This window comes from Amphiura filiformis, chromosome 14, assembly GCF_039555335.1.
Source record: "Amphiura filiformis chromosome 14, Afil_fr2py, whole genome shotgun sequence".
Lineage (NCBI taxonomy): Eukaryota > Metazoa > Echinodermata > Ophiuroidea > Amphilepidida > Amphiuridae > Amphiura > Amphiura filiformis.
This window is the reverse complement of record NC_092641.1, coordinates 48,957,891-48,983,847: the sequence shown is the minus strand read 5'-3', so window position 1 is coordinate 48,983,847 and position 25,957 is coordinate 48,957,891. Positions and strand designations below refer to the sequence as shown.

The 25,957-nt window shown below is 37.3% G+C and overlaps 1 protein-coding gene across 2 annotated transcripts; it reads right to left on the bottom strand.

The window, feature by feature from the left end:
* Positions 1-303: 303 nt before the first annotated feature.
* LOC140170230 (lactoylglutathione lyase-like) lies at positions 304-25,957 on the bottom strand. 2 transcript variants are annotated; one of them, XM_072193565.1, is made up of 6 exons: positions 25,750-25,955; positions 19,958-20,040; positions 15,806-15,946; positions 5,014-5,084; positions 3,659-3,748; positions 304-1,921 (listed from the first exon to the last, which is right to left on the bottom strand). In XM_072193565.1, the coding sequence occupies exons 1-6, from the start codon at positions 25,816-25,818 to the stop codon at positions 1,821-1,823; spliced, it is 555 nt and encodes a 184-aa protein (XP_072049666.1). In that variant the 5' UTR covers positions 25,819-25,955; the 3' UTR covers positions 304-1,820. The 2 variants fall into 2 exon arrangements, with proteins under 2 accessions (XP_072049666.1, XP_072049667.1); XM_072193566.1 differs by lacking the exon at positions 15,806-15,946 and having other exon boundaries at positions 25,750-25,957.

The window sequence follows — 25,957 nt, the reverse complement described above, 5'->3', positions numbered from 1 at the left end:
CTTTTGTCTCCGCACTTATTCTCTGCACTACCCTCTCTCTATCTACGCAATCAGCTTCACTGTGATTTGTCCCGAGTTCTGTTTTCAGTTGATTACACTGGATAGTTTGATTCTACTGGCATACTTTAACTCCTGTATTAATCCAATTTTGTATGCACTAACTAATAGGAAAGTGAGACAATTTTATGCCAGGTACCTACAAAAGGTGTTCAAGACTGAGAGACAGAGGGTGAACTAAGTTCGGTTGTTTGATGGCATGTAAAACTGTTCCATTTAAAGAAAAATTGAACAATGATGGCGCTATTTTATGCCAGGAACCTACAAAAGTTGTTCAAGACTGAGAGACAGAGGGTGATATGAGTTTAGAGTACACATCGCGGTTGTTCGATGGCATGTAAAACTGTGATATTTTAAAGTTAAGTTGGAAAATGTTGGCGCGATTTATTTTAAATCTTGTTTGCATGTTTACAAGGGGTTGATACTTATATAATGATATTAGAGAACATTAGACAAAAGATTAACAAAATGGGAAGGAAATTTTCAAAAAAACTTTTTTATCATGAAATGTAAGGAATCGCTCATATTAATTGGCTAATTTAAATACAAAATATGTAAATAGCACCCTCAATTTGCCCACAAATGTACAGTTTATATTATAATGATTACCACAAAAAAAGCAGAAAAAGATGAATACGAAAATCAATATTTCTAATCCGCTTGCGACAACGTCTTTCTCAGTCACAGACAACGGTTTCGACGGAATTCGGCCCTGATTTGGTAAAATGATCTAACTTGAAATTAAAATCGCTGTTTCGAGAAAAAGAGCTTTAAAGTTTAAACACTTTTTTTTTGAATAAAATAAATTATTAAACAGATCTAATGTCTTAGAAAATATATAAATCTCATTATTTGGTGGCATGGTGGTGATTTGAGGATGTAATGGAAAGAGTGCCCTCACATTACCCATGATATGGATATATCTCAAAATGTCCAAATTTCAAGTAAGATCGTTTTACCAAATCAGGGCGGCGGTATGGTTATGGCTGGAACGTCGCGGGTGAGTACAAGGAACACAGATCATCAGAATACATCAAAATAAAAGGCTGCTCGCGTTCTCGTTCTGTGCAAACGTTACAAAAACCGACCCGATGTCAACACGCTATATTATATATTTTTTTTCATAAAGCTTCATACTCCGTTGGTGATCAATATTCTATTGTTGACACATATAAAGAAAGGTGATATACACGTATGATCGAATTTTCTATTATACACGCACCTGGATCATAAATGTGTTCATTTATATAATTGTAATTCTCAAAATTAAATATACCACAATTTTTACTTTTGATTTAAAAATCGTTACGCCAAAAATGCAGTAAAAATGTATCAAGAGCAAACCACCCATAGTGGGTAGGAGAACATGAAAACTAATATGAGATACTGTATTAGGATCACATATTAAGTATCATGTGAGAGTATACTCTTGTACTCCAGAAGACAGGATCACATATTAAATATTTGACACCATAGAACATAAAAACTAGTAATTTGATAAGTTAAAATAAGATTTTTAACGGAATAAATCTAAATAATATGATTATGCAGTTTATTCCGTTGAATATTTACCCCATAATTTCCCTCATTCTTCAGGCCCTGCCCTCTATCGGGTGCTAATTTAAAGTTTAAGCTTGATTGCTATTGTTTCTTTGTAAGCCTGCGGCGCAACCTTGAACAATATTGTCCTTGAGAAATATCCTGGGAGAAATATCCTGATGCCGCCACTATATACTTCTGAATTAATAGGCACTATATTTATATCATGATAATTGACTCCCATACTCCGATAAAATCTTCACCGCATTTCCGCCGGAGCAAATCTCAATCCAGTAGCCATCAGGATCTTTGATATATGCAGGACCTGCAACAACAAGAATAGAGAAATAAGCGCAATTACGGTATGGGACTACATTTTATAAACATGATCAAAAACGTGTTTCCTACTGTCATGCTGCTTATCACTCAGGGAGCGGCGTGATACGGTGTGACACGGCGTGACACAAGCATTATGGCACGCCGCACCAGACAAAAACGGCGAGACTTAAAAAATGACGTCCAGTTTAAAATATTCTCGGCGTCATTTTTTTAAACTGGACGTCATTTTTTTTTAACTCGACGTTTTATGTCCGGTGTGGCGTGCCATAAAGCATTGCTGACAAAGGGACACAATCAAGGCGGGGAATTATGGACGCACCATTAGATTATCGGGGGGTAAGAAGTTTTAAAAAAACTTCCCCACTACAAGAGCAACTTTTCCCACCAACACTAAAAAAAAAAAAGCTTCCCCACCTAACTGTGTATGAATGCAATAAAAAACTTTGCCGTCTTCGGCGGCGAAAAAAATAATTCCCCGACCCCAACTCCCCCCTGAGAATCTAATGGTGCGTCCATTAAAGCTTGTCATTGACTGCTATGTCATGACACAGCGGCAAGCGGCAGGAAAGTCGGGGGCAGAAGACCCATGTTTGTTAACCTTGCATCTTCCGGCCGATTTTTCCGGCTTCAACCATCAATTTGGTCATTTCTTCGGATTTTGTCGGACCTGCCTTTTACTATAATTTATATTTAACGCCTCGGCATGCAATCGTATGCATTACACAGGTAGAGGTTTATATAGGCGAGTTTCAGTTTTAATTAACTACTGAATAATAGCATGAAATGTAAATATACCTCATGATATTAGCTAAATTTTCAAGTTGCTAGAGCGCTTCTTGTAAACTCATCACAAGAATACTCTGAAAGCAAAATGAACAAAAGAGTTTTTCCGAGTATTCATGAGAACAGCATGAAATAATATTTTCGGACGTGGTCAATGGACCCCCTTCTCGTTAATGCTTTGTCAATCTCAGTCAAACGTTTTACATGTACGTGAGAAAACTGTAGAATCTGGTAGACATTTTTACAAAATGTCAATACACATAAAGTCAGATCAATGATATTCACAATCATGTTTGCGACTTTGATATAGACAATAATAACTGCGCACCATCTATTTTGAGGTCATTGTATGAAATCGGAGGGTTTTGTTTTGGGCTGAGGAAAAATACCGAGGCCCAAAACAAAACCCGACGATTTCACACAATGAACTCAAAATAGATGGTGCAAAGTTATTATTGTCATTCATTACCGTCGTATTTAATAATTTGAACAAATCAAAATGGCATTTTATGTTATTTTATACCATCAAACGTTGTTAGAATATAACCAGTTTTAATCATTGTTGTAACCTACCCTACAAAAAAATCGACCAGGCGAATTTAACATTCGCGCCGACAACAATAGCTACCAATCACAGAAACGCGGCGGCATCGCGTAGGCGCGTGCGTTGCAATAACGCTTAGCTTTATACACGCACGCTCGCGCAGAAGTCATTGTAGCGCGTCAGGAGTCATTGTGAGTTATTAATGACCTCGCAATTAGTGCGCGGTCAGGCAATCAATAATTATTTCTTTTGATTGGATCACAGGTTTCGCGTATATTAATGAGGTTATGAATGCTTTATACTACACTGACATAATTGGACTATGGTAGCAGTTGGAGCAACATGCCATACTTTGCTGACAAAATATGTTATAAAAACAACAAAACTTCAACCAACCTTGCTTTGGTTTCTCGGCAAATTCTACACCCAGCAATTCAAATCTTTTGACAGCGTCGTCTATATTAGGTACACGGACTGCAATATGTCCTGCAGAGTAAAATAGTTTTTAAACAAAATCCTTGACCAATCCGATATCAATCATATGGTTCTAATGATCCTAACCATACATTTCGGCGGCCGTATCACATGCTGACGTATTTGCAAAATACGCATTTCGAGAAAATCGAACTTGAAAATCTGCCGATTTTTATTTGCTGCATAATCTTGATTAAAACATTATTGTCGATTAAAACCAGGTTAACAATAATTCAAATATACCATATTTTAAATATAATTCACTTATCACTATCAGAACATATCTTATTCTGCAAAAAATCAATATTAAATAAAATACGTCACTATGTGAAAAAGACTAATGACAATTTCGACTGTCAAATGACAAATACGTCGCGCAAATACTTCACTATGTGATACAGTTGCGCAAATAAGTCAGTATGTGAAAAGGACAAAACAGCAATTTTACCGCGCAATGACAAAGTTGCGCAAATACGTAGCGCAAATACGTCAGTAAGTGAAACGGCAAATTCTTCAAATTGCAGATACGATATACTGGGCTTGCGCAATATAGATGATCGGTAAATACGTCGTTATGTGATACAGACATTTCAATGTTTTGTAAATACGACATAATTAAATTAATTAATATTTTACTAATTAAGCCACTTTGAGGCATGATATTTGGTGAATATATAGAGTAGAACATAACAAACTAATATACCAATTTTCTCAAAAATGTTAAAAATGTCGAATACGTCAGTATGTGATACGGGCGACGTAGATACAGATGTTTTTAAACTGTTTTCTAGTCATTAAATTCAGCATTATTACAACTCTTTATAACTTTTTGAAAAAATGTTATCAAAATGTTTCAAAACAGCATTTGTGTGTGTGCTGGTTAGATACCTAACACCTAATGGAAGCTAAGTTTCCCGTCACATATATTTTGTCAAGTAATGAGGTGACCCTTTTCGGCAATAGATTACGCAAAGGGTTGAGTTTGTTTTCACGAGGATTCCCCGAAATAAGACGACGAATCCTTAAAATGTACATTATTGACTACATCCTCTACTCCTACAACAAAGGCAAATGGCTGAAATCATCACTCATCAGCAGGGCATGTCTGATATTCTAAAATCTACTTCTTCATGAAAGTTTTGGCCAAATGAAAAAATAACGTGGGCAGCTGACGGGAAATTTGGAATCAACTTTCATTAACTTAAAAAAGACATTCAACTAATAATGCAGTGTCTTGTCATTACACCGTGATACCAGAAAATGATATAACATCTTACCAAATCCTCTTGGATCTGATTGACCATTGTGGTATCCTTTGAAGCTTTTGTCTGTATCAGTTCCATATTTGCTGTAAGGAGGATCAAAATAAGTCACCAATTATGTTGGATGATAACAAGATTAATATGATTAAAAAAAAAGAAAAAAAAAAGCTCAGTGATTTATAGTGCGAAACTTGAGACACAATGCCTAGATGTTGATCCACAAGCTCGTTATATTCAGGTGTGATACCGGAGACGCTAAAGTCCGCGCAGGTCAAGCCGTTGTTGAAGAAACATGGCCTGGATCGTAACGATTTCAAGAACTACCGCCCAATATCAAATCTCAAATTTCTCTTCAAGACCATTGAGAAAGCTGCTGCTTGTCACTTGAAAGACTACCTTGATGCTCATGGTTTGCATGATCCCAAGCAGTCCGCGTATCGCAAGCACCATAGTACTGAGACGGCATTAATTCGCATTCAAAACGATCTTCTGAAGGCTGTGGACAAACACCAGGAAGCCATTTTAGTGTTGATTGATTACTCCGCAGCATTCGACACCATCGACCATCAGATCATTCTCAAACGCCTGCGGGATCGCTATGGTATCGTCGACACGCCATTGAAATGGTTTGAATCTTATCATATGGGCCGCGTACATTCTGTTGATATCGGAGGCACTTTATCGGATCCTTGTGTGTTGGAGGAGGGTGTTCCTCAAGGGTCAGTGTTTGGACCTACCATATTTACAATGTATTCTGCTCCAATCGGTGATATTATCAGTGCCCATGGTGTTGAGTATATGAAATTTGCTGATGACTCACTGCTCTATCTGATTCTGAAGCCTTCGGAGAGATCAGACGCTCCTTTGCGGATGGAGAAGTGGATATCTGATGTGCGTTCGTGGAGTATTGGTGACAAACCCATGTTTAATGACTCGAAGACTGAGGTGATCCATTATCTTCTAAGTTCATGCATTTACCTCCATTTCCTAATGTGTCGATTGGTGAGTCTCTCATCCATAGCTTCGTTTGCTATCTATAAGATTGGATGGCGATTCCATCTAGCGACTGGTCCATGCGTTTGTTTCGTCGCGGCTTGACTTATGCAATAGTTTATTATACGGACTACCCGCGACTGAAATCGAGAAGCTCCAGAGAGTACAAAATGCAGCAGCTAGACTCATTACACGCAGTATCAAATACGATCATATCAGCCCAATCCTCCACGATCTGCACTGGCTACCAGTTCGTCATCGCATCCCTTACAAAATTGCACTCATGACAATTGAACTCATTTCTCGCCATAATCCTTCTCGCACACTTCGCTCATCATCTGCACATCTCCTTAAAGGGGCATTTCGTGATCCACAGCCTCATCCCCCACTTTTCTCAAAAAAGTTGAGATTTTTATATCACTGGAAACCTCTGGCTACATAATGTTTATGTACAAAATATTTCTTGCAGATTAATTCGTTTAGCAAAGATATCGTGAAATTTGAATTTCGTTCTGGTGCACCAGAACGAAATTACAACGCATTGTCTATGGAGCAGTGTAATACACATAATCATGCATAACTCGCAAACGCAAAATCGGAATCAACTGAAATTTTGGGAATAGGTTTTTTCGTGGATATCTAATGAAAATGACATAAATAGAGGATGCTAGGATCACGAAATACTCCTTTAAGCGCCCGGACATTCATAAAACCGTCACATATGACAGCAGATCCTTAAGTGTAGCTGCACCTACCATCTGGAATGCTCTGCCGGCAGACATTTCCAGCATCTCTTCTCTGCAGAACTTTAAAACATGCTTAAAGCCTCATCTTTTTAAATTGTCGTTTAAGTTGTAGTTTAATTATTGTGCTTAATTTAAGATATTGTAACCTTGTTTTTATGATTTTTTCTTGTATTGTACTAATAATTTGTGTGTTCTTGCTTTCATGTATTTTGCTCTGTAAAGCGCTTAGTGAATTTGCTTTTGTTGTCAGGCGCTCAAAAATATATTTTATTATTATTATTATTATTATTAATATTATTATTATTATTATTATTATTATTATTATTATTATTATTATTATCATTATTATCATCAGCACCAATGGAGATTAGCCATTAGACTATGCCATAGTCAATTTTGATAAATACAAATGTTATTATTAATCATGATGAACGCATTCCGTTGAACTCAAAATTGTATTGATGTTTATTAGAATTAAAGTGTTAAATAGTAAAACGGTCATAAAGAGTTTATATAATTAGTGACAGAAAAAGTTAAGTATACGTAGGCCTATGTTATTGAATGTAACATATCTTGCATAATTATAATGGCTCACTTCAATACTGATTTTGGAATCTACAGCTGTTTATTGATCGCGAAAGCCCGAGTGAAAAATGCGACTATGTACTTTGATTTTAAGCAGAACTTTACCCCGGGACTTTTTCTCTAACACAGGTACTAAGCATGGTAGTACAAGACGCGCTAAGCGTACGTCCATGCACCAAGTGAGAGTTTCACTTTCGCGCCAGCACAAAAGCCCCGCAAATTCCACAGATTGTTGTGTACGATGTAGTGAATGGTAATGGCACGGATTAAAACCATAGCGAGATCTTGGCAACCAATCACAAGCCATATCCATTTAAGGATGCATTTCATCATGGCCAATTTTAGTAGGCGAGAAATCCGACAATATCATCCATAGACAACCGTGTTAAGGAAGTTAGCCGCAATCCAGAGTAGTATACTACAGAGGGAGTACAGTGTGTGAAGAGATCAGATGTGAAAATCTGTCAATTGCACACAAAATAATTTATACACATTAGAGTTTTATGCTTAAAGGTCCGTAACCCGATCGACAACATCATCCCCCCGATTTGTGTCATTGTTAATGAGTTTTTGGTATCACAAAATAGATACTATTTTTCTCATTACTATCCTGAAATTTGACGCTCCAAGTCGATGTATTTCTGGAGAAATCGGAGAATTCACACAAGAATAGTTTCCTTCCTGGCTACCAATTTCTTGAATTATGGTCAGGGTTATCGTAGATAATTATAGTCTCCTCAACAGCTAGTTTGGTTTCGCATCATTCACATTGTATGAAAAGAGCGAACCGCAATAACTGCTGAAGAGACTTCAGATCGACCACGTTACTATAAAGGTATTAAACTTCCTTCCGAACTTAGAAGCTGTCCGCGTGGCGTAGTTGGTTAGAGCATCGTATTTTGAACCAGAGGTCCCCGGTCCAAATCCCGGTAGTGATAGTTTTTTCTGCTCCATTTTTAAACCCAAAATTATTTACATTCATTTGAAATGTACATATTGCAAGGGGAAATACATCATTTGGTTTCTTTTTTTCTGACTCGGTATGAAAAAGAGTTTTTAAAAATCTAAATTTTCCGTTCACTATTATAGTACGGGCATTTCCAGCATTGTCGTCGCTTCGGGGCATTTCTGTTTTGCTTTGTTATTGAGCTCTTTGCCATTATGCCATAATTTATATACAAAAATCATCATTAACGATATACAGACGAACACGAAAAGACTGGTTGTGGGGAAATGTCACCGTAGTAGTATTGAAATGTGTACCTAGTACAGTGGAGCTTGTGTCAGTGCAACCACGCCACGCACGCATGGCACATCACGAACGGGAATTACGGCACATGTTATTTAAAGATAACGTTATACGGGCAGCAACGAAAACCATTGGCACCCGTAAAATAAATTCTAAACTTCGTAATTGGTGGGACAAAGATATTGATGGCTGTATTAAAGAGCGTAAAGATGCGTGTAGAAAACATAGAAATTGGTGTAAAGGTGATAAGAATGACAAGGACCTAGGTCAAGATCTTTGGGATGATTACCAAACAAAGCAACATCATGTGAAATCCTTAATCAAAGAAAAGATTATGCAAAAGCGCATTGAGAGATCGATTGAAGTTGCTAAAGAGGGAGGTCCCCATTGTCGTAATTTTTGGCATTCACTTCGTGGAAACAAACGCAAACAGGATATCTATTCTCTAAAAGATCCATGTACTAACGAGATTATAAATAATGGTAACAAAATGAAACAATGTGTATTGTATTACTGGCGTACTCTTGGTAAAATGAATAGAGAACTTAATGAACCAAACAATGAAACATCGACACATGATATTAAAGAGTTGGTGAGTCAATATAGATCTTATAATACAAGTAATCTTATTAATGATGAATATCTTCACACACTTGATTTAACTATTGAAATGGTACATAATGCTCTTAAGAGTTCTAAGAATAATAAATCACCAGGTATTGACGGTATAACAAATGAATTATTGAAAAATGGTGGTAATTGTTTAGTAAATGCCTTATTTGAACTATTCAAGAAGATCATTGATACAAACATAATTCCAAAAGAGTGGAACGTGGGAGTTACTATCCCTAGTTTTATGAAATGTGACCACAAAGATTTAAATAATTATAGAGGAATAACTCTTACATCTTGTATCTCAAAAGTTTTTAATAGAATTATTGCCAATGCAATTTCGTATTTTCTTGAAAAAGATAATATACTTTCGGAAGTTCAGGGAGGCTTCAGAAAGGACTATAGATGCGAAGATCACATTTTTACCGTCCAGAGTATTGCAGCTAGTAGACTAGCAGAGGGTAAAGCTACTTATATGGCCTTCCTGGATTTCCGAAAGGCATTCGATACTGTTTGGCGGGATGGTCTTCTCTATTCCGCCTGGAATATTGGTATAAGAGGAAATGTTTGGAAATTAATTGACAATTTGTATAGAAATGTTCAATCCATGGTTAAATTTGGTAATATTTCCACTGACTTTTTTGAAATAGACGAAGGTGTTAAGCAAGGCTGTGTACTCTCACCGATTTTATTTTGTATCTATATAAATGAATTCACAAAGTTACTTAAAAAACATAATTTGGGAATAAATGTATGTGATGTAAATATTGGTAGTATGTTTTGGGCTGACGATATTGTACTAATCGCAGATAATGAACACAAATTGCAGACGATGTTAGATCTAGCGGCTAATTTTGCTCGCGCTTGGAAATTAAGCTTTAACCATAGCAAATCAAATGTATTGATTGTCGGCAAGCGATTGAACCCCAATAGACTATGGCACTTAGGGGAGAGTTTTATTCATGAAGTTGACAGATATAAGTACCTAGGTGTCACTCTTTGTAGAAACATGTCAAATCACTATCACATTGAAGAAGTTATTAAAAAAGGGAATCGAATGATTGGTTATATTAAATCTATTATTGATGGTCAAGACGATTTTAATCGTGTATATTATGGGGATATATTGTGGAAAAATTTGGGTCTTTCAACCATAAATTATGCTTCAGCTGTATGGGTGCCCAGTAGTTTAAATGATTCTAAGAGACTCGAGCACCTTCAAAATCAAATGGCTCGTTCTATCCTTAGAGCCCCTAGAAACACACCAATTGAATGTTTATTAGGCGATCTTGGTTGGCAACCAGTCGCTGTTCTTCAAGATAAATTACGTATAAAATATTTTAATAGACTAAGATGCATGTCTTTACATCGCTGGCCTAAATTGCTTTATAATGTCACCAATGTAATGTATATTTCAAACAAAGCCAAACACCTTCGGTGGTTGTCACATCTACAAAATGTATTTATTGAATGTGGTATGGATCACGTGTTTACTGATATGTCACTGTGTAATAACTGGGTTAACAAATGTATTAATATTCTTATTGATAACTCACATCGAAAATGGGAGAAGAACGCTATGTCTAAATCTTCTTTGTTAGATTATAACTTGATCAAAAACATGCCTCGTCTTGAAGGGTATCTGTTAAGTAACTTAGATTTCTATGCTGCATCTCTTAAATTTAAAGCACGCTCGAACACCTTACCGCTCAATGGTAGAACCCATCATTGGAACGATGGTGCAACCCGTATTTGTCCATTATGTAAGAATGGGGTTGAAGATCTAAGGCACTTTATGTTTGTTTGTCACGCACTACAAAATGTCAGAGCCGCTGAATACCACACTCTTGAATATAATCTAAATGTAAACAACTTAGATTTTATCTGGCAGCTTTTTATATCAAGTGATTTAAATGTCAAGACATGTTTTATGTTAGGTATCTCCAGTGATTATTTTCTTGATGTTTATAATATTGATGTTGACTGTTTGTTAAGTATTTTTGACTCAGCATGTAAATCATTTTTAAAAAGAGCCTGGGCCATGCGTAATAATTGTATAAAGTAAGTCGACGATCTCTTATTCTATCCTTTACATGTTTAATACTCGGCTCTTCATTCTGTAATTTCACGTATATTATAGTTTGTTTTCTGTGTACAGTCCCACTCGATCTGTCGGACACCCGCTGCGATACCTACTCGATCGTAAATCGTTCACTATGCGTATACGCCCTCACTCAACCCAGTGACTTTAACGTAGCGCTGTTGCGCCTGGGCATCCGCAGCATCCCGCCCGGCCGGGTGTCTAGAGTTCGATTTTGGGCTTTCACTGTTTTAAATACTGTTTTAGTTGTTTAATTTTCTCTTGTTCCTTTTACATCTTTATGTTTTTCTATATTTTGTAATACCTTTGTAAAATTGTACATGAACGCACCGTCATGTAGACGAGTGCCGCTGTTTCACAAGCGTTGTTCAAATAAAATTATTATTATTATTATTATTATTATTGCTTCCCTTCCCAGAATGCAATTCACGCATACCAAGTATTGGGTTGCAAATTTTGCTATTTATTCACATTTACGTAGAAAATACTCTCGTTTTTTTCACAAAGCTGCATAAAGGGGACAATATTTGATATTATATGTAATTTTAAAGACAATCCATATCCAAAACCAATAGGGTTACCCCCCTTTAAATGTAATAGCCAGAGTATGCAAAATGGGCAAGTGGACTACGGAGAAGTCTAATTAGCCATGGGCATAGGTATAAATCCCAGGGGAATGGGGATAAATCCCTCCAATATATTGATAGAGGGATGGTCCATAAAATCACCCCCGTGTTGACACCTGTATGTGGGTTTCTGACCAAATTAGCCTCATATTTGGCCATATAAACCTAAAAATGCCATTTTTTCGAATTAAAAAATAATAATATAATTTCGGATTTATATAGCGCCTTTTACAGATCTTGAAGGCTTCAAAGCGGTGTAATTTCGCTGCCATGGTGAATCATCACCATCAGATCGCATCAACTAGGCCAGTTGCTGCCGAACCTGGCACAAACCTATCCGTACTCCGCCCACCAATTGAATACATGAATCCAAAACCCACCCAAGTCCATAGGAAGTGATTTTGAGAAAAAAACTGTGTATCATTTTAATTCCTTCAGTTAGATTTACCTGGTCAATATGGTGCAAATGGGTGGGTTAAACTGTATTAGGTATGACGATTAGCATTTCAGCGACTTCGTGGGGTTCATTTTAAATTCTAGGCTTGGGTGGTTTTTTGAATCATAAACAAAGACAATAATGTTGGAATGTGATTACCACTAGTAAGAACAACTAATCAACGATTGTGCTGGATTCACTCTACTACAAGAAAATATTTCCAACCCCATCCCCCAATGTTAAAAAGAAATCTACGCCACTGGCCATAGGGCATGGTGGCAAGTCAGTCTCCTCCCCTGCAGTAGCGTAGCCGGGGGGGGGGGATACCCTCATGACAAAAATGAATGAAAAAAGTGCCTCTCTGACAAGAAATGAAAGAGAAAATCAGGAGGGCAAAGGAAAAGAAAAGTGGCACTGAGCCCCTTTTCTACCAAAATTCAGCCCGATTGTGGGCCAAAATAGTGTAAAATACAAAAAGTGTAAAAATAAAGCCCTTTCCATCTTGATAATGGGCGAAAATTTTGTTAAATACCAAATTTTGTCAGGCTACGCGCGCATATCGACCCAACAAAGCCATTTTTGAAGCTCGAAGACATACAGTCTCTATGTAACGGTATGATGCAACTGTAATTTTTTGTTGTCTATGCCCCCGAAATTTAATTTTGTCCCCCACTCTGACCAAAAAAGCTGGCTACACCACCGCTCCCCTGCTCAGTCGGCAGAAATGTAGTGACAAAATTTACGATTTGCATCTTCCTTTTAGTCTATTTTAGACCCAAAATAAATCCCATTTTAGAATTGTTAGCGTTAAAATATCAAATTGCCGCGCGCTTCCCGCGCATTTATATCGGCAAACCCATTCTGTGAGTAGATCTGCGAGACGTCCCATTGGAAATTCTTTTTTTTTCATCTCAAACTTGAACACGATCACAAATGAGAGCTACAATTCCATCCTTTCTATTATGTAAATCACTAATATGAGTGATAGAGCAGCGCCTCTGATGTCCGGAATACGAGGGTTGGTCAATAATATCCCGCAACCATTATTTATCTCCGCTCATGCATGACTTCGATGACTGTTACTTACGATCAACAAAGTTTGTACCTTTGTCTTTCAAAACGCACAACAAGTAGTGTCAGAGTACCTTTAATTACGTAATCTCATTTGCATAAAGTCATTGCTATATGTACACTGACAATTGTCAACATGGGCGAGAAATTTGAATTGGCTTTGAGGAACGTGTAATAAAAAGAAGCAGAAGTAAAGACCAAAGCAGTTTACAAGCCTTATTTTTGGTATGAGGTAATCTGAGTATATTCAATTGATAATTGTGAAAGAAGAAATGTATCCGTCAACAGATGAGCAAAGGGACCGTCTTTGAACTTCACCAGAAATAGGCCTATAACAACAAGCAAAAATGGTGTGAAAATCGCGAAAAAGAACCCACACGGCAGAAGAAAGAATCCAAATTATCTCCAAAATAAAACAAAACCAAATATGGTTATTGGTATGGTATTAGAGATCATAGTCAGGACAATAGAAGTTGTTGCAACAAAAATAGAAATATGCGCATGCGTTGATGGTATGCATGATTGAAAGTACCAAAAATGTATGAAAAAAGTGAAAATTCATCAAAAACGCGCTAAAAATATGACTAATACAAGGTTTGCGGAACAGTAGCTGTGTGAGTGAATTACTATACCAAGTCTTATGCTAAAATTAGACACACCTTTCGAAATTCAAATTTCTTATTCAATCCAGAGCCTCTCTATGGTGTGCTACTTTAATTACAAAAACAAGACCTTTTGAAATTAAGGGTTCATTAAGAAAGAAATGTTTATGTTTTCACCTCTGGGACCTCCCTTTTTTATAATCAGTAGATACCCAATCAAACCAGGTACCATTGGTTAAATTTTTTCATCGATTAATCTTTCTATCTCTTATTATGTAACCAACAATGGGTGATCAAGCCTACTCAGAATTGGAGATATTCAACACGATTTCTTTTATTTAATAAAAATGGTATATGTCTAAAAAGAGTCCAGCATCATGCCTATGTTATCGGTGTATAAAGCTGCAAAAACCGTGCCAGACTGTACTTTTATTCTCGAGATATTTAGAATTATGTAACAATACCTCAATTTGGCGCGAGATTTTCTTGACTACTTTTCACCATAAATCAGGCAGTGCCCATACGCTATTGTGTTTGTGCTAATGTCATTACGTAATCAAGCATTCAGCATCGCTAATACATATTCGTTTTGAAAGACAAAAGTACAAACTTGAATTTAGCGTAAGTAACAGCCGTCCTAGTCATGCATGAGCGGAGATACACCATAGTTGCGGGAACTTATTGACCCGCCCTCGTAAACATGAAACTCATGAGCTGGATCAAAATACCGGGACTAAATTAACCAAAGTTGTTAAAGGCCAATACAATTTTTTTCGCGCTTCTCGCTCATTTGTCCCGCTAATGTTCTTTTAGTAGCAGATCAGTGGAACGATTGGGAAATTTTGCCCCCTGGCTCGGTGATTCCGGTACATCCCCCTTTAAATTTTAGCATTGAAATTTTTCGCGCGCTTTTCACCGGTAAAGGAACTCTGGGGACAGCTTGGAAAAACGTCGGTTACAGTGTGGGGGAGGAGTGCCTTCTATCCGAAGAGCCAGGGGTGGCAACCATGTTGCCCAGAAGCCAGCAAAAGGTAAATCCGGCCATATACCAGCAAAATTTATTTCTCGACACCCCTCACCTGAGAAAATGGTCTAGCGAGCGCACACCCTACACATTCCACAATTGACCATCCAGGGGAATTTTAAGCTAACTCAATTTTACACGAGAGCAAAATAACCACCTCCAAAAAATAGTCTATAACGCCTTATGATTGAGCTAATTTGACATACAACAGTGTTGTTTCCAATTACTGCTTTTCATCTTGAATTATTATCACTCATCTCATCATTTCAGAAACTAACAAAAAGTATTCTTTACAATAAATTATTAAATCAATTATTCAAAGTCCTTCATTATTGTAATCAATCAATCAATCAATCAATCAATCAAACAATCGATTAACCAATCAATCAATCAATCAATCAATCAAATAATCAATCAATCAATTCATTAATTAATTAATTCATTCATTCATTCATTCATTCATTCCAATATGTATGACTTTATCGATTGTTGGGTTATTAATTTATTAATTAATCAATTCATAATTAATTAATTAATTAATCTACTTTCTTTGTCAGCCCTTGTTTTTTAACAATTTATTAATTTTAGGCTATATTTGCATCAAAGTTGCTTATGTGTCAGTTTATATGTAAAGAAAATATTGAGCAGTTACTACTTCTGAAACCAACCAAATTTTATTTGATACTGTCCGCTCCACCCACACCTGTAAAGTGTCAAGATGAGTACAATGAAAGGAAATAAAAAAATAATGAGTTTACTTACTATCGGAACTCAATGCATCCTGATAGCATAGACCACCACTCTAACTTCTTAGCTTTGTCTTTGGGAATGTCTTCTGCCTTTGCAAAGCCCATGTAAAACGTTGAACATGACAAAGCAGGCACGTGTGCCTCATATAACATTCTGTGAAAATTTATAATCAACACAAATTACTGTCAATGTATTGTATAATGGAATTTACTGTGTATGAATTTGAGTATCTTTCTTTTCTAAATAATAAATAATATTGTAATTATTATAACAATTAAACCGCATCTTTACTAAAAATGGGTACCACTCCGAATGGCAAATGGAGAAATTGCATTATTTCATTTAACCACCCCCCCCCCACCCCAAAAAAAAAAATTTCTAGATCCTCTCTGAAACAATTTTCAGTCATTTGTACCAAAATAACAAATTTTTAAACCAGGAATTAACTTCCATGTGTGTGTTTACCCTTGACCAAATTCTTGGTGTGGTGACTGGTGCACCACCTCTGCCTGAAGGTTCTGCCACCTATGTATCTTCAGGTTGTTGTAGATGATTTAGGTGGTTCAAGTGTTATAAAGCACTCGATTGACAAACCCTCCCAGGGCCGGGTTTACCTTTTTGGAAGCCCTGGGCCAAAATTTGGAGGCCTCAAACTCACCGTGAGGAAGGCATGTGCACTCAAGAGGCTAAGTTTGGTTTTGGTATATAGATCGACAGTAACGGCTGGAGCATTACAATTCAGATGGAGACAAGGTTAGATTCCATAAGGACAATTTGCGCGTGGTGTTTTTTTGGGTTAAAAGGAAGACGTCGGGCAATTCTGCGGTGCCCCACAATTTGGGGGCCCTGATTACTCCCCACTTCAGGTCCCACCCTCAATATAATGAACACTGTTTTCCTGTGTTGACTAATTATTACTATCATTCACTGTACATCAGCAGGGCTCAAAATACACGGGGGAGCTACATGTAAGGAGGATTCACAAAACAAATTTGGCAAAAATGTCTACCAGTGGCAAACAGCATACGAGGGCTACTTTTCATAGAATATAGACCTTATACGTACATGTAATAAAATAAAAAATACATTTTGAGGTCCCAGTAAAGCCAATACCTGAGTGCTAGTACATGCAGTTTTCACCGCTTCATCTAAAACATGTGTAGTAGATGCTAGAGAAAGTGTGCAGCAAACACTATCAATCTTATGCCTATTGTCTAAAGAGCTGTCATCCAAATGCTAACTTATGCTAGATTTGTGAGCCAGATGATCAAACCAACCCTGACACCATATGATCAAGGAAGTTGACTACGCAGGTCATTAGTGGACTCACACAAAATTCCTTCTTCTGCCTGAGACTTTTCAAAGACTGGGACAGCCTACCAGAAATTGCAGTCTCAGCCACATAAACCCTTAACCCTTAGCTTCAAAAAAGAACAGAAGACAGCCTTAAAACCCTGCCACATGTACTCATCTGTCACCGTTAGAGAAGACAGAGTACCCCGGTTACAATAACTGAAACTAACCGGGATTTCCAAGAGGTGCTGTGTATTTGTCACCGTGGTTTAGTATAATTCACATGCATACTTAGCCGTCGGAACGAAGAAATCTTTGCTCTACAAATGATTGCGAATTACATATTTGTACTTATTTTTCACCACAAATGGTGATATGAAAACACAGGTTATTGTCAATATTAATATTTTGCGATATACTATAGACCTTTTTCCCTCTTTCCCATCATGCACTATTCCAGGGGGTACGAGTGTCGCAAAATACATCATTTCCCCGGGGGAGTACAGAGTTATGTTCATTACATTCTGGAATGCGGACATTTCGGCTGTTGCCTTCATCACAAAAAAGGAATCTCTGATAAACACGATAATGGCGCACGATCTCTAATACGTTTCGGGGCAAAAAAACAACATTGCTATGCCTTATGGACATGGTGTCGTCGCCAAAAAAGTTTTCTGTTATTGAAACCTAACTTTGTATACATTTTATAGACCTAATGGTGAAAAACTAATGACGGGACACGCAGTGATATTTTGTCGGCGTCCGTTTCACTTTTTTTTTGGAGATGAAAATAAAATGTAAACAAAATCTCTTACACAGATGTTCTGCATCGCTCCGTAACTGCATCACTCGTGTATTCAATAATTGCATAATTAGTAACATCGATGGCCTTTACGATAATCCGCATATATGGAATCAGTATGCCCATATTAAGACAAAATAATTGCAAAGGCCTGGCAAAGACCATCGGATGCACACGATCTATGAGGTTGATGAACTACGTCATACCCTCCCCCCCCCTGGAATAGTGCATTGTGGGATAGAGGGAAAAAGTTCAATATGAAGACTGTTTACACTGGAGTCACCATATGACACTTTCTATAACTTGAGAACAAATTTTCAAACGTTCAAAATTTGTATACTACTGCAGAGTACCTCCAGAGAAATTTTTATAGGAGATCCCATGATACTAGTGAAACATCCGGGTACTTGAGAACCAGTCTCCTAGAAATGTCAATTGAATGAACACAACTGTCAACAGCGTGGTGATTCTCTGCGTACACTGTATGATGAACGTCCGCGTGTGCGTAACGCGGAAGTGAATCTAGACTATGCCATAGTCGATTTTTGATAAATAAAAATATGTTATTAATCATGATGAACGCATTCAGTTGAACTCGAAATTATACTGATATTTATTACATCAAAATACTAGTATAAAATGGTTATAAAAAAGTGTATATAATTATATTTGTGACAGTAAAAGTAAAGTATACGTAGGCTTGTATTATTGAATGCAACATATCATAATGGCATAACTATAATGGCACTTCAATACTGAACAATTCTAATTTTAGAATCTGCCAGTTTATTACAAGTTAAAAATCGACTATGGACTTTCACTTTTAAGCAGAACTTTACCCCGGGACTTCGTTCTCTAAAACACGCGGCCCTGATTTGGTAAAATGATCTAACTTAAAATTAATTATTAAACACATCTAATATCTTAGAAAATATAAAAATCTTACTATTTGCAAACAAATTGGCTAATTTGGTTGAGTAATTTTGAAATAACAACCATTTTAGGGGGTTAGATTCTTTTACATTGTTTTATGTCAAAATTTCAACTTAGATCATTTTACCAAATCAGGGCCGCACTGTCAATCATACTTGTTTATCAATCAAATCTAACCACAAGACTAAGCATGGTGGTACAATACGCGCTAGATGCGTACGTTCATCCACCAACTTTCGCGCCAGCACAAAGGCGCCGCATTCCATAGATAGATGTGTACCATGTATAATTAATGGTAATGGTACGTGTCGGGAGGATTTAAACGATAACGAGATCTGGGCGACCAATCACAGGGCAGATTCATTTAAAGATGCATTATACATCATGACCAATTTTAGTTAGGCCAGAAAGTGGCCTAACTCTCCATAGAGTCCCGTGTAAAAAGTGTTAACCGCGTCAGTAGTCCACTTGGGAAGCTAACAAACAGAGGGAGTAGGGTGACTGAAAAGACAGATGTGAAAATCTATCAATTGTTCACAAATAATTGAATCAGAGTTTTAAGCTTAAATGTAATAGCCATAGTATGCACAATTGTCAAGTGGACTACGGAGAAGTCTAAAGTGAATCAAACTTTGCCAACTCAGTCATGATTGGTTAGTAATTTCATTATTGTATCAATGGTCGTGCGTTCGCGTTGTACGAAATCGGTCGCATCGCGTACAGCTGCTGGCAGCTGTGTCCATTAAATTGAATTTTTTACTTTTAGTATACCGATTTCTTGTACTTTCAAACTTCTATTCCTCATTCAAATGTGGGTCGATAGTAACAAAAAAGAGTTCATTTGAACAGGGTACCAAGGTTCTTTTCAGGGATCATCTCAAAATGCTTATCGACCCAAGTTTTGGACATATTTTGAGTGTTTGAAAATCGCGACTTTGGAACGGGAATCAACAGTAAAGAATTGTGTGAAACTCCGTGATTACTAGACTGGTTCTCAAGTACCCGGATGTTTCAGTAGTATCATGGGACTGCTTATAAATCTTCTCTAGGGTACCCCGGTATTATATTTCCACAGACCAATATCTGTGATATTTCGTAACAATAAATTAACAGACCTTGGTGGTTGCCACACTCACCTCATTCCAAGTATTCGGGAGTAGAAATCCAATGTTTTCCTGGGATCTTTGATTAGTAACATTGTGTGATGCGAGATGTAATCCTGTTGACGACAACAAAATATTTTGAATCAAAGTTAAAACAAAAGTTGAAATAATTCACTTGCAACATTAAAACAGTAGTGTTGATTCTATAAATATCCTTAAAAAATAAAAAAGAAAAGAAAAACCGGAAGCTGACGAAAAATGAAGCAAAATACAGATTGCACTTTGCACGATTAGGCTCCTTAAGCATATCTTAGAGCCATATTAATTGTCGCAAATTTAGTGTTTTCCATGCCGCTAAAGTTACGTGAATTATATGTGACTCGACACTACGAATCAGCCGTAGACTCGGCCCCGGTTAATTTTGTTTTATTTCGTGTTTAGAAAATATATATTATAAGCTTTAAAATAGCATATCATTTGATCTCAAACGATATCCAGAAGCGGAGTTATGGTTTGTTGAACTCTGCTCCTTCAACAAAATGGTAACCTTTTTCGGTTCTACGTGTGTCTCTTTTTCCACATTGCTGGTAATAAAGTCATAATTGGCGGTCATTTCAAATCATCCCCAAGTCAACGAGGTTCAGGAATGTCCTCTCATTGTTATTGTTGGTTATACATACCTAGACAAAATACAATGCTTTGTAACTCACCACTTGAACAGGATTTAGCCAAAGCAAACAAAGACAAGAACTATTTAAGGATTAGATCATTATCCTCTTCAGCAATAGGATTATTGATTGGTTTAAACGCTATCAAATGAGAAACATGTCGCGCCTAATTGAGACACTTGTGAATACGACCTGCACGCACATTTTGCACTGTATCTCAGAATACAATTTGCCGAGTTTACGGCTCATTCGTAGTGTCCACTCACATATGCAGCGCTAGGGACGGATACTACGTTGCATTATTATGAAAATGCTTCTCCTAGAAAGGGATTCTATGCTACTGTTAATATTTGTTTACAAATTAATAGTACAACCCTTGAGACAGGAAATATCAATGGGATTTTTAATTCGATGTCTTCCAGAAGAACGGGTGAGGGTCACAGAAGGTAAACGCTAGAAATATTGTCACTCTCTCACGGATAAAAATCCAAAAACATTTTTTCTTTGAGAAACATTTCAAGGAATTGAAATAGTATATACCCTATCTATCAATATTTATAGTGCTCAACGTACTACTGTAGAGATGAAGAAACTAAAATGTCCAAATCTTTCAATGTAAGAGTTATTAACCCTTAATTTGGATGTACAGGTATATGATTATGTTGAGTAAAAGTATTTGGCCACTAAATATTAAACCCAATTCTTTTCCCAGTCAAAAAGTCTGTCTTTAACATAGATCAGGCCAGTCCCAGAATATGAAGCCATATTAGTATCATTTAGCCTTTGCGCATTTTCGTCTTCACGTATTTTGCTTTCGTGTGTTTCGCCTTTGCGTATTTCACTCTATTTCACAATGTTTCCTCAAAAGATACAAAAATCAAAATCATTATAATATAAATAATACCAGGGATCCACGAATTTACCCTTGTGGTACACCTGAGCTTATATTTTAAAACCTAAAATTCTATAATTCATATACAGTTTTTCCAAATGTTGACGTAATATCATCGTAAGGACAACTTGTTATCGTTTCTTGGTAGGTTTCATATAAAATGTCAATCCACTTCTTGAAAGTACATGTCTGGTTCACTAATGTATTTCACTAATTAATTCACTTAATTGGCTTGTCATTATATTTAAGTACCTACAGCTCCATGAAAGTACACACTAGGATCACTAATGTCATTAAGTTTATGGTATTAATACTATTATGTTCAGACAATGCTAATCAGAATGCAAAAACGAATACAAAATCTGCAAAAATGCATAAAATGAACACAGGTGCCTACAATTGCACGTAATTAATATCTCTAAAATGTAATAATAATAAAAAACGGAAGGTTTCATTTAAAATGTCATTCCATTTAAGGGGGTACTACACCCCTGTCCAATTTTGTGCCTATTTTTGCATTTTCTCAAAAATCATAGCGCATTGGTGACAAGTAAGATATGTATATTATAGGGGCAAGGACTACAACTACTGCACTGGAAATTTTATTTCAGCACAGACAACAGTTGTGGAGTTACAGTCTAAAATGAGGGAAAACCAATATTTGATCAATAAATCAATAACTACTTGCCTTGAGTTGCTGAATTTGCAGTGCAGTAGTTGTAGTCCTTGCCCCTATAATATACATATCTTACTTGTCACCAATGCGCTATGATTTTTGAGAAAAATGCAAAAATAGGCACAAAATTGGCCAGGGGTGTAGTACCCCCTTAATTGAATTATCATTTTCGACAACTCCATAAAAGTACACAGAACTTCTTTATTAAATGAATGAAAAATTGGAGTTGGAGTTGGGTGCGGTATGAAGGAAAGTTAGTTTGAAACGAAAAAAGGAATTAAGCAAAAATCAACCTTGATTTTAAGTTAAAGCCAGTTTCAGATCTGATGTCTTAATATCGCATTGTGTGCTCTCATTCAAAATACATGGTGCCTCGTGGACATTTAGCGTTGAAAGTGTTCAATTTAGTATTTACATCTATACCTTGGCCGTGTAAGCATCGAGAAGAGTTTAAACCGGCTGATATCACATGCATTTAGCAAATAAAACACAAACAATTTTTTTAATTAATTATCATATGGTTAGCAGTGTTTTTTTTTCACTGATCTGCACTCCTCTCTACTCTACTAATATATCGCAAATAAATAATGGTCTTTACAGGTTTCCTTGAGCATGTTGAAGAAAGCCGCGCTTTTAGCCTTTAGTATTGTAAATGTTGACTATACAAAAGTCCCGATATTGAGCCAACGGGATTATCATGCTGCCCCCTTTACCAGGTCTGCATGCCATTACAGGCTGCACACTTGCTTTTTGTTTTATTGTTGTACCCGGTGGCATATCATGGGTGAGCAGCAATGCAAATGTTCCTGTTGGTCATAATTTTTGGCCTGTTTTATTGGGAGACTTAGCGCGCAGAATCTTTCCATTTTACACCATTTTAGCCCCAACAAAAGTGATTATGTTGTGGTAATTTGCAACATTACATTATTTTTGCCCCAAATTAAGGTGTTTAACGGTCTAAAAAAAGAAGATGCACAGGGCAATTTTGGACAATTTCTGTCCGGTAGATGGAGCTGCCCCCCCACGCCTGTTGCGGATATTCTCGTCTAGAGGCTTTCCAGTTTATTTTCCTTCTGGTTAAAAAAACCTCCCCCAACCTCTCAACGTACAATTTCCAAACTGTGTGTCATGCAAAAATTACTTTATATAATTTTATTGAAGAGATTCATCAGGATCGTTCAAAGTCAAGTTAAATTATCAAGATTCTGGTAACAGATCCAAGAAAATGAAGTACTCACTCGATATATTTCAGTTCCTATCAGGAACCTTGTTCACTCTGCAATGACTGTAAAAAGTGTTTCTAGTTGTCAGCAGACCCAAGTGGCTGTGATGACGTCGCCACTTTTGTTGGTTGCTGTTGTGAGATGATCTGGTCATAGATTCTGTCCAATTTGTATGCCCCCTCGTCCTTGTTCATAGTGTTTTTGCCCCTGCTCCTGATCCAAATAGCTTCTTTAAGCCAACGCGTGGTTTTGTCTGCTTCTTGATCGATGATTTTAGCCTCGTCCCAGCTGATTACATGGTTGCTAGCTGCGACGTGCTCAGTTATTGCCGATTTATGGATTTGGGATGTGGAGGATTTTCTTTGAGACCTGGTGAAATTTTTGGCACTTATTTTTTCAGCTTCAGTTTTGTGTTCATGCAGCCTTGTTTTGAACAAACGGCTCGTTTCTCCGATGTACGTCTTAGGGCAGCTATTGCATGGTATTTCATATATGGATTCAGCTGTTTGGAGGGGATCCCGTTTGTCTTTGGGATGTACCAGTAAATTACGCAAAGTGCAGTGCGGCTTCATGGCGGTTGAAAAACCATGTTTCTTGAACACTCTAGACACTCTCTCTGAAAGGCCCTTGACGTAGGGTACAACGACTGACCCCTTAGCTTTGTCTTTGTCGTCTTTCTTCTCCCTTTTCTTGGTCTTTGGATGTTGTTTGTCTTCCTTAACCTTGTCGATGGCCCAATCGGGGTATCCACATTGAGAGAGAGCGTCCTTGATCTTGCTTTCTTCTTCAACTTTGTCAGCCTCCTCTGTGACGATAGCATCCTTTCTGTCTAGGAGAGTCCTTACCACTCCCAATTTCTGGTGTAGAGGGTGGTGCGACTGGAATTGTAAGTATTGGTTTGTATGCGTAGGCTTCCTGTAGATAGACAACTTTGTGTTGCCATCTGATTTTCTGGTGATTTGAGTGTCTAGAAAAGGAATACTGCCATCTACCTCCTCCTCATATGTAAATTTAATGCTGCCAGTAGGATCAATTTGATTGAGATGGTCAGTCAAGTTGATAGTTTCACCTTTTTTGACAATTTCGAGGACATCATCCACGTAGCGCTTCCAAAGCTTCGGCCTACAGCTGGGTGGTGCAGTAGCTATGGCCTGGACCTCCAACCATTACATGAACAAATCGACAGCAATCGGGCTGAGGGGACTGCCCATGGCGGCGCCTTTTTTCTGCTGGTAGATGATGCCTTTGGAGGTGAAATATGTGGTTGTTAAAATAAATTCAACCAATTCCATGATGTTGTCAACTGTCAATCTTGTTCTGAGGTGAAGAGTACGATCTTGAGCCAATTTCCTCCTGATTATGTCCAGGGTCAATTCTATGGGTGTGTTGGTGAAAAGCGAGACTACATCATGAGATATCATAACTTCGTCATCCTCAATTGTTATGTCCCGTAGATCCTCGGCCAACTGTTTGGAATTCAACACATGGTGGCTTGTGGTTCCAACCAGGGGACTAATGATGTCGGCAAGGGAACGAGAAATGTTATAGCCGATGGAGCCAGTATAATCAATAATTGGGCGCAAGGGATTGGACAGAATCTATGACCAGATCATCTCACAACAGCAACCAACAAAAGTGGCGACGTCATCACAGCCACTTGGGTCTGCTGACAACTAGAAACACTTTTTACAGTCATTGCAGAGTGAACAAGGTTCCTGATAGGAACTGAAATATATCGAGTGAGTACTTCATTTTCTTGGATCTGTTACCAGAATCTTGATAATTTTACTTTATTGCATAATACTTCTACTGCAATACTTGGCATAGTCCATCAGCAGATGAGGCTTAAATACATTCCCACAATGCACTATGATAGGGAACTTTGAACAATATAACCTATTTTAAAGGCAAAGTCCCCATTACCACACACAATGGGAATTTTAAAATTGCAGCTAACGAGCTAATAGTCGAGACTTAAAATTTGATTTTGTTAAAGAAAACATTCATATTGCATTAATTTTCCCGGGTTAATTTTATTCATAAGTCTCAATGTTTGAATATTAAATAATTATAATGATGAAAACTCCTGAAATTAGCACACAATACCAATGCTAGGTATGGTCAACTGTGCCACATGTGTACAAAAGGCAGACACACCAAGGCCAGAAACCCACTGGGATATGGGAATGTATTTTTACTAAAAAACATCCTCTGGTCCATCAGCTTGGATTTCCCGCCCTGAAATACAGCAAGATAAACAGTAAAATGTAGATCTGTATTTTAGCTACGGTATCTCGAGATGGCCTGCCAGGCATTGCCTAGTATTGTGATTTATGATTGTACTGAAATAATAATGTGCCACTTACTTTTGTGCTGGGGTCAGGCTCTGCACACAAGCTTTGTACTTCATCAATATTGAGGCTGCTTTTTGCCATTGTGCTGTTGGTTTGTCAATACACCACAAGTTCACAACTAAAATCGTAACAACAAAAGTATGTAGTTTAATATTGAGGATTCAATATCTATCCAAGACAGCCCCACAGCCCCGTTAGATCACCAAACCGCTGATGAACT